Genomic DNA, 10,139 nt, shown 5'->3' with positions numbered 1-10,139 from the left:
AAATGGCCCATTGGCGGCTGTACAAGGGCACGTGGCATGCATGGCGTGGGCCTGACCATTCAATTTTTTTTCAACATTTTACCAGGTAAGGCCCACTGAGCTATATCACTCTTTGTCAGAAGCCACCCGGCCACATATTAAAGCTCAACCAAGTGGTGCATCACGTGGGTATATATTACAGCTAAATACTCTGAAGCTTGTTTCGCACCGTACGTCACCAACCTTGCTCATCGGAGGTGCTAAAGTGGATTGTCTCAAGTGTCCCTCTGGATAATTCTCAGCATTAATACTCTCCATGATTCTTTACATACTTTTCAACTTTTGTTCAATGTTCTTTGTCAGAATTCTCCTTTTCAATCCATTTAATGTGGAAAAAAAAAACATATTTTGACAAATCTTACAAACATTTCTCAGTAAAAAAGTATAATCAAAGTTTAATACTTCCAATAGTTTAAAACTTTAAAATAGGTTTGGCCGACAAATATTACACTGTAAAAAAACGCACATATTTCACTTGGATAACAGCAAGAACATGTTTGTACAAGATGATGTTATATAACTGGCGCTGTTTACGAGGCATGTAATTTCACATCCATTGAACGATGAAAACGTTCTTACACTCACGATACGCATCGCGCATGAAATCGTGCGTTTAAGAATCAATAAAATTTGTATACTTTTTATGTCATTGGTTTATGAGAGATCCTATAAGGACCATAATGGCAAAAGAATTGATACCAAATTGTAATAAGTCATCAAATCATGAAGGGGGAGAATGGCACGTGGTTACTGCGCAGTTGCCACGTTTCCATGACCGCTGGGAAAAGAGCCAGACTGGTTCACAGACCGGGAAAGTGGGATCGACCCATATGTAGCCAGCACATCGCATGTTTCCTAACTGGGCTGGACAGTTCCAACTCATAACAGGGTTGCACAATTTGATCCGGGCCACCCTTGGAAACAATAGTGATGGGGTAATAGGATGAGTGTCCAATGGCGTACCTGAGTTAAAAATGGCAGAAAATGACATAATGGTTTTCAGCTTGGGATAGTAAAACCTAACCAAGCTTACAGTAATTTAAGTGAAAACAAAATTTTAATCTGTCCTCTCTTGCTTCGGGCAGGAGGGGGACGAGTGCATGAAGCCACTCGGCTCTTGAGTCACCGGGAACAAGACCCATGCTGTGCTGGAATGGCCCAGAAGCGTCACTATGGCGACAAGCCAATTTTACAGTGGTCGTGGAAATGCGGCATGTGTGTACCGCAATGTATAATGTGTTAGCCCTGCAGGTCGTTTTAAACTCTGTGCATTTCTCTCAAAGCAATGCTCGAGTGTTAGAACTTCTATACTATTATGTGTTGTCTGTGCGAGACGGTTACCTGTTAACTCAGTTTACCAATAACTCCTGGGTCTTTCCTGTAAACTGCCAGCGAGCCTTCGACACTTCACGTGGCCTCAAATTGCATGTAGCCAGCACAAGAGATGTGGTGACATCATCGTCACTCGTGGCTAAAGGCAGCTGTTGTCATTTTATTGTGCTCGTGAGGTGATCAATTACACCAATCTACTAACGTCAGCGGCTGTGCCGTAACATCTTTTCATTGAGCCTTTGCCACAGCACGTAGCCTTAAACTGCGCTTAACCTGGCAAAGCACCGACGCGATGTCACTGCCACCCAGTGCTACGTGGCAGCAAATGTCGGTGCAATCTGCTACCTGTAGTCGGGCTATTCAGCCTGTACAACAGCCTGCATTGCAGCCATGAGGAAGGGAACCATCCCACATGGTATATATATATCTGTAACGCCTTTGCCAGCGGGGCGCTCAGAGCTTCCAAGTGTAGGTGTGATGTTCTGCACTGAATTCCCGGACAGCTCGCTTGCCCAGGCAGGGCGGAATCTGCAGCTGGGAGCAGGTGGCGGGCAGCAGATTGAAGCCCGACAAGTCGCACTCTGCTCCAGCCTGCAAGGCAAGGCGCACCGGGTTAGAATGCATCCGTAAAGTAGGATATCTATTATTAAAAAAAACTCAATTATGGATCTGTAAAGTAGTCCACCACAGCCAACAATACATCCACCATGCATAGGGAGCTTGCTAACGGACCCCAAAGCTCTCCTCCTGTGCCTTTTATCTTCCACTGCCCCTCATTCTGGCAACTTCCGCGGGCCGTTGAACTTTCAAACTTTTCCCACACATTCCCTTCGATCCCACAAGACAATCCTATGCTCTCTGGCCGATCGGACCATCGAAGTAATTTGCCGCTTCGCGCACCCAATCATAGGCAACCCCGCTAAGTGGCCAACCAATTGGAAACTCCCACGACTAATTAAAATGGCTTCGTGTGTACGCTGGCTGTGAGTGACTTGTCATTTAATTATTCATTAGGAGCGCCTTTCGGTGTCCTCTGCACATCTATATGCTGTATACGCAGTGTCGGACAAGGCCATGGTGTAAGGGTTCGCACACTGGACAAACAATCCAACGGTCGTCGCTTTGAACTCCCGGCGCGGCAGCCAAAACGACGGTGCACGTTTCCAGCACGTGTCGCGGCACATCGGACATCACGCCGATCAACGTGCGGCACAACCCAACCACACATCGGAGAGCTACACGGACGGGGATTTGCGATCGCTCTGGCGGTCGGGCCGGGTGGGGCGGTCACCTGGCTGGGAGCCGACGACGGCGACGGCTGCGCAAGGGCGGAGTTAAAGGCGGCGCTGGGCTCGTGCGTCGATATGGTGGCGCAGAAGTCACCGCCCTGAGCGGCCCCCAGCAGCGTGGACACCTCGTGCAGGCAGTGCGGGAGGATGGGCCCCGCCAGCTCCAGGCTGTAGCGCTCGCGCAGGCCCGTGCCGTGCTGCGTGCGCACCACACCGCTCCGGCTCTGTGGGCGGAACGGCGGCGTGAATCGCTTTGACGCACTCGCCCAAACCAACGCGGACACTCCTGTTGTGGCTAGATGGCCGCAGCTATCTGTGTGTGCAGTAAAACGGTTGAATTTGTAGTGTGTGTGTGTGTGTGTTCCAATGGAAAAGACAGGGCTATAGGTAACCGAAATGGAGGGTTGGTAGGGAACCTATGGGAGAGAATGTGGGGGATGGAGCACGTGGGTGGGACCACAGATGCGGAATTGGCGTTATTAAGAGAAGGACATTGAGGGAGAACTGTGAAATGACGCTCACACAAAGCCACAAGCTGTTCCTCATTATGAAATGAAAATGTGTAGTCAAGAAAGGAGGGGTCACCCAGATAAAACAAAAACACAGATGATGTGAAACGAATGTAAATTAGGCTCTGTGTGTTTTTAGTGTATAGTCGTGTTTGGATGTACCAACCCTGAGCGTGTGCAGTGCTGCCCCGCGGAATGGCAGAGGTGCAAGCAGCGTTGGGGGCAGCCCGGTCTGGACACCCGAGCCGTTCACGACCGCCCGGCTGCCCAGCAGGAAGTTGAAGAGGCCAAAAGCATCGGGGCCGCGTGCGAGCACAAGAGACTCGGCCTTGTGGTCCAGGCGGGCGATGCCCTCACTGCGCTGCCTGTGACGCCTCTTGTAAAGGGTTCTCAGAGAGCAGTGGAACTGAGGACGAGCTGCTTGGTGGTGACACACGACACAGCTGTGTTCAGAGATCGGGCCCAATGGCATAAACCATAGTGTTGTTTAATGATATCATACCGTAAACTATCGCAGCATTGCCTCAACCTCGATCACGAGCTCCCATTCCACCGCCCTCTCAATTCCTCTACTTGTAAAATTGTGGCACCAATTAATTGTCCAAAGTGCAGCACTGCATTTGTTTGCTTACACCACTGCTAGAGGAAGACTACCTTACAAGCTCTCGAGCCCTTCCAGAGGGTATTTTTGGCCTCTTAACTTCCACACTGACCAGATATTTTGGAAGGAGTCAAAGTATTTGCCCTTTATCCCACTGCGTATGACCTGTCGATTGACTGAGGTGTACCCATTTATACTGAGACTGAATCAGCGATCTCTGGATTTCAAAGTCCAGTGTGCTAACCATTACACCACCGCGGCATGCGATGCCTACAGCTCAAGGATACAGCTTTATTTGTGCCGGGTCGAGCTTGGGGAATTTTTCGTTGATGCCGATCTCCTTCAGCCACTCGGCACCTCCCATCAGCTGCTCGTCCTCTTCGCTCTGCTCCTCCCTGCACACGTGACGGTCACACATCATGAGCATCAACATCACTTGGCCCTCTTATATGTCCTGCAAAGGGTGTTCATTGGAACCAATATATTCAATTCTCAGAGCTGGAACATAGCCAAATCAAGTGACATTTTTTAAATCATTGGTGACCAGGCTGAGACCATCAACTTACTATGCTCCAGAACCCCATTTAATGACAGATAGGCAAGACCCAGATTTGACAACCAGGATCTCAGCAATGCTGGCTCGGTGCTCCGACACAGAAATAACTCCCTGTGCTGCCAGTTTTCGGTCATTTTTTATTTACATTTCAAAAAGGAAACCAGAATGACATGTTCGCTCATGTTGGTCCACACATGCAAATGCAATTCACCAGCTACCAAAAATTAGTTCAAGCTCACTTGCAAGTTTCCTCGCCATCATCTCCCCGTCTCTCTGGCATCTCCTCCACCAGTGGCATGCAGAACTCAATCCCTGCACCCACCGCAAGGCAGGGAACGCAGATACATGGATGAACATTCAAGGAAGCATTGTCATAATCATCGCAACTTTGTGGAAAGCCGATATTGCCCTTTCAGTTAACATATTTATTCACTAAATTGCCATCTACAGTTTTTTGTTCTATTTAAAGTGATGTTTACTTTATGGAATATGACCCTAAACCAGGGCTAGAGATAGTCAACCGGGTAGTGTATAAATAAGCAGTTACGTATTTTGTTCAACTGCACATAGAGAACAATGTGCCTGGACAGAAATAAAACATCTGAAATGCTCCCGTTTTCAACTTTTTGGCTGGCAGCTAAAGCATGACATGACAATGATCAAGATGTCATCATGACCAAAGCCATCAATGTCCCCACACCTCGCCACCGCTTTCTACACAGCAGCAACTCGACCTCCGCGATGTGGCCCAACAGTATCCCACCATCTGATCTCAGGTCTCCTGATTGGTTACCGGACTCTCATCACCGACCTACAAGTGTAAATTCTGCCAGTAGGGGGGTGACGATTACTACGTGTTTGGACGAAGACCCCGGCACGCAACGGCCTACGACCCTTTTGGAATGAGGACGCCGATGGAACGGTGACCGCACCTTCTCTCTTCATGGCCTCGCGGAGGCCCCGGGTGGTGGGGGCCATGGCGGCGGTGACCACGTCGCTCCCCGCCAGCCCGGCGGCGCGGAACAGCACCGAGAATTGTGCGGCGCAAACGTAGAAGAACGGGCAGAGGCCGGAGCGCAGCTGCGTGTACAGGGAGCTGAGGCTGCGGGACCTGCAACAACACAAACAACAACAATGACGCTGCGGTGCAAGCCACCACAACTTATCTTTACAATCTCTCATGTGTTTTTGAGTTGCACCGCGGGTTGTCCAGCACGTCGAGCAATACACGGCACAACCCGAAATCCGGAGCGATACGACGCAACATTGAAGACCATCAAGGGTAGTACAGATCCCATTTGTTTCGATGTAGATGCAGACCCAATGGCTCAATGGGCCACAGAAAAAATGTAAAAGTACACTTCGTACAAACCATTGATGTATGCAGGCCGCATGCCCTGCAGATAGTGGGGGTTATTTGACTATACTTCACCATGCTGGTCAGTGTGCAGGTTTGACTGGTTCAGATATCACTTACCACTCAAATATGTCCGTGATAGAAATTATTTTGTACTATGGTGGGGACACTATGGGACTCATATTTTATTGAGCGCTGAAAGAGGATAGCCCTGACCTGCTCCACGATACAATCTGTGAATTGTGCGTTTGAGCCAAGGAACAATCCATTTGAGTTCCAAAGAAAAAGATGCTCCGTGTAGCCTGAACAGACTGTAGGGCCAAGTGCTGTCAACGAGCACCAATGAAGGCCAGCACGGTAGTACCGTGGCCAGCCACCTTTGTCTCCCCAGTGACGATGTTTACATACCGCACCAGGTACTCAATTGAGGCGGAGTAAACCTAGGGGAGGCCTAAGACCGGTTCAGATAATCGAAACTGGTGTTGGCTGTGAGCGGTAATCAAACTTAGGTGGCTGAATTCGTAGTGCTGCGCGCTAATCACTACACTACCGCTCCCCACACACACACTTCAGCATGTCTGTCCGCACCATGACTAATCCATCAGGGCTACGGACACTGATATCGGCACAAGGATGCGGCTGGACACACATGGAGGGGGGGCAGTGCGGAGTTGGGAGATCAAAAGAGGACAAAGTAACTGAGGGCGCACGCACCACTCGGACAGCAGCACGGACTGCAATCCCGTATCGCTGGCCCAAGGCGCGCTCTTCCCGGCCATGTAACGATCGCCGCCCATCCTGGGGAACGTGGGCAGCCAAGGGAAGGACGGCCACACCCAGTGCGTGGTGCTGCGCAGGAAAGCGCTGCGTAGTGCGCTGTTCCTTGCTGGATCCTGCGTTGTGGTAGACAAGAGAGATGAGGCATTTCAACTCCCCCGCGTAACTTCAGGTTGATGTCCGAGGTTTTGTTTTACGTGCTGCAAGTTTTTACACAATTTAATTCTTGATTTCAGTTCCTGAAGAAGCGGCCAGCATGGCGAACTATACTGTGGAATTGTGAAGAGCTACAGAGTAGTAAGGCATCTCAACACCTAAGGAGTTCCTACATCCATCTGCGCAACATCTTCCATGACCGCCATTTCATGACCCCCACTGCCAATGAGACACTAATCCATGCCTTCACCACATCTCAGCTCATATAATGAAACTCCGCTCTCTATAGCCTCGTAAACCACTCATCACCCCACTGCATTTGATCCAAAATTCCACTTCCAGACCTCTCCCCAACACCTGTAAACGTGAACACGTACCCAATATTCTGATCACTCCACTGCTTTCCAATCCAATCCAGGATCACATTCAAAGATTGCAGTCTCAAGAACCTCCATTAACTTGCCTCTGCCTACCTCATCAATTTCTCTTGTTGTTAATGCGGTCTCTCATATACTTGATATTACGTCTCAAGGCACATAAGCATATGCGTTTCATAACATTAGCATAACACGTAAGTAATAAATTCGTACAAATATGGTTTAATGCAATTTATCAGGAGCACCAGCACTACCTGTGCATTTTACTGGGCATGTCCTCTGAAAGAGAAAATTATTTGGTTTGAGGCACTTTTTCCTCAAACTTACCCTTTGGGATATCTAGAGCATCACAGATGGATGGACACATCCCAATTATATAGACAGGAGTTTGAAATGTCTGGTTACATTTTGGCAACATATTCCTTTTATTGTTAACTTTGTTAAAACCAAAAAGCGTGAGTTATCTTCAACACAACATACCATTAGCATTTAAAAAAACCTGAGACTCTCTCAAACCTCGATACAATGCCACTTTCCAACACTCAGGCAGACACGTGGAGGTTTAGAGGGATGAAACTTGAGATAAAATATGAATTATACCAAGTGCGTGTGCAGATTTATCGGCCCTCCTCAAACGTCTCAAACTGTAATAATGGATGGTTATTTAAAATGTTTCCACTCTTTGTCAATCCACTGCTGGACAGATGCCTCCACAAGTCGTGTCGGTCATGGGGTTGTTTGAGCATACTTCACCTAGCCGGGCGGGTGGAGCACTCGGGACTGGTTCAGATATCACTCGCCGTGGCTGAATATTGAACTCAGGTCACCGGGTTCATAGCACCACGCTAACCACCGCAGCGCCACCCTGATCGATGATACCTTTACATACAAGCTGTGCGCAATTACCAGTCACCTGTATGTGTTGTGGGAGTTGGGCGGCCGGGCTGGGCTGGTGAAAAGCCAAGCCTTGGGCCTCCTCAACGGCCTTGAAGTGCTCCACCCAGGAGAAAGGCAGGCTCGAGGTGAACAGAATCCTCGTCTTGACGCTCCAGTCCGGTGGCAAACGCTCTCCCGACTCGCACCCACGGGTCTGCTCTGCCTGCTCGAACAAAGGACACGTCGTCAACTTACAATTAACGAAGGAAAAAAAGAGCCATGTATATGGATGGATTCTGTAACGTTTAACACACGACAACGTTGCGCCAAGCCTAATTACAGCACGCCATCAGGAAGCGTGGTCCTTGGCTGCCAGGGAGAATACTTTTACCACTTTTTTTACATCCCAAGGTTTGGGAAATCGTTCAATCAATTTGGCAATTAAATTCCTGCATTTCGGACAGACGGACGGCGTTAATTCATCAACTTTTTCAACCTTATTTGGAGAGAATAAAGATTGGCGTTTGCGTAATCTATAGTTATGTATGTTAACGCAGACCCATTGCCCAACTACGTCGGTTTTGAAAAGACCATTTCTACTTCATTAATGATTTTCTGTACCTCGTCCTGTTCAACTTGTGATGTTGCATCCCCTTGCTCCAGCGGGGATCCATCTCCAGGCTTAGCCTTCTGAAATAAAACAGCACAAGGATTGATTCAGAAATATGCTCTCATTTGTACACGGAAGCAGTCATACAAAGACACAAAATACGTATCACCTTCACAGAAAACCTAAAACGGTATTTACTTACTGAATACTCCCATATACATGTTATTCTAGAAAGCGCAGTCATAAAACAGCAGGACGATCGTCAGAACATCTACAACAACAACGATAAGATATTATTGTGCCCAACACATCACCCACTTCTCCGCAAACAATGCCACGTCAAACCTGCTGCTGTTGCTGTCCAGCGCCGAGCCCTTTCAGAACGTCCAAGAGCCTTTCTCCTCCAGCCGGCCTCGACGACGCGGGGGTTCCACGCGGTGCTGCACACTGCACGTCCCCACCACGAGTCGCCCCCGTGTCGTCGTCCCCCCTACTCGGTTCCTTACAAAGGTCCTCACAAAGATCCTCGTCCCCAGTGACCCCACCGCCAGCACCGGCCAGGCTAGCCCGCTTGTTTGCCGGCTCCAAGCCCCGGCCGAGCGCGTTGTTGTTGAGGCTGGCGAAGGGATTCCGTCTCTTCGCGGACGGAGCGGCCGGGCTGCGCGACGAAGCGGGGACCGACGAGGAGGCGTCTGGAGAGCCACTGGACGAGAGACTTTGTCTGAAGCCCGCTCCACTCAGTCTCCGCTTTAACTTCAGGGTGCCGGGGGGTCTCTTAAAGCTGGGGGAGTAGGCGACGTTTTCTTCCATAACTCTGCGCGAAGCGGCGATCAAATGAATCGATGAGACTAAGGTTGATTATCAAATCTTTATTTAGACTGTGGGAATCCGATGAGCTATGAAGCGCTTTTTTTTCTACAGATGCCCCGTATAGGCGGGTCAGTAATCAGACGAAGGTCAAGTCCATGACACATGCAGGGGGATTCGCGTGGCGTGGGACCACAGCAGATTAGTTCTGTTTGACGAGAATTGCAATTAGGGAACGAATGTTTACGTTGTGGTGCCAGTGGGCAGCACGAGACTAGCAGCACAGAAAACACAGTCGGAAGGAGACAGCGAATAGGAAAGGGCAGTACAAACGAGACGGTTACACAAGAAAAGCACAGGACAAAGTAGCGTCGTTTTATAGACCCAGTTACAAACGAGGCAGCCAATGCCAAGGGGTGACCGTACAGATGTCACCAACAGTACAAACGAGACCGACAATTAAAACGAGGCAGTACACGCGATACCAACAATGCAGACAATGAGGCAGTACAGACAGGCGGGAGCTATGGACAAGGCGACAGTACAGACGGGACAATATTTAATAGACGGTGCAGGTGAGGCAACAAGAGACAGTTCAGAGTGGGCAGTACAGATACGACAGACGGCGCCGAGGAGACGGTAGAGAGGAGGGTGCCCCGGGTCGAGGCCAGGCGAGCGGAGGCACAAGATGAGCACCCAAACGTTGAACCCCGAGGGCCGCTTTCCCGCGTAATTTCCGTGACCTCTGACTCCGTGACGTAGCGACGAGGTCATTTAAATTTGTAACAAAACGACTCTAAATGTTATTTTTTTTAATTACTCGTTTTAGTAGTACGATTTTAATGGCGATCGA

General features: G+C 49.3%; 1 protein-coding gene across 2 annotated transcripts; it reads right to left on the bottom strand.

The window, feature by feature from the left end:
- Nucleotides 1–414: 414 nt before the first annotated feature.
- On the bottom strand, nt 415–10,131 carry DONSON (DNA replication fork stabilization factor DONSON). Of its 2 annotated transcripts, none has more exons than XM_032972822.2 (10): nt 8,825–10,131; nt 8,491–8,559; nt 7,907–8,095; nt 6,398–6,576; nt 5,259–5,437; nt 4,566–4,638; nt 4,058–4,165; nt 3,336–3,534; nt 2,663–2,884; nt 415–1,962 (listed from the first exon to the last, which is right to left on the bottom strand). In XM_032972822.2, the coding sequence occupies exons 1-10, from the start codon at nt 9,287–9,289 to the stop codon at nt 1,825–1,827; spliced, it is 1,821 nt and encodes a 606-aa protein (XP_032828713.1). In that variant the 5' UTR covers nt 9,290–10,131; the 3' UTR covers nt 415–1,824. The 2 variants fall into 2 exon arrangements, with proteins under 2 accessions (XP_032828713.1, XP_032828715.1); XM_032972824.2 differs by having other exon boundaries at nt 7,907–8,092; nt 8,825–10,129.
- Between the last annotated feature and the right edge of the window lie 8 nt (nt 10,132–10,139).

Source organism: Petromyzon marinus, chromosome 49 (assembly GCF_048934315.1).
Source record: "Petromyzon marinus isolate PM22_M1 ecotype Great Lakes invasive population chromosome 49, UKy_Petmar_22M1.pri1.0, whole genome shotgun sequence".
Taxonomy (NCBI): Eukaryota; Metazoa; Chordata; class Hyperoartia; order Petromyzontiformes; family Petromyzontidae; genus Petromyzon; species Petromyzon marinus.
This window is presented reverse-complemented; position numbering and strand designations above follow the sequence as displayed.

What these genes read in the sequence shown, in the direction of transcription:
- DONSON (XM_032972822.2), bottom strand. Translation starts at nt 9,289, where the DNA reads ATGGAAGAAAACGTCGCCTACTCCCCCAGCTTTAAGAGACCCCCCGGC. An exon ending in AACTCCCACAACACATACAG is followed by an intron (nt 6,577 to 7,906) that starts GTGACTGGTAAT and finishes ACCACAACGCAG; the next exon opens with GATCCAGCAAGGAACAGCGC. An exon ending in GATGGCGAGGAAACTTGCAA is followed by an intron (nt 4,166 to 4,565) that starts GTGAGCTTGAAC and finishes TCACGTGTGCAG; the next exon opens with GGAGGAGCAGAGCGAAGAGG.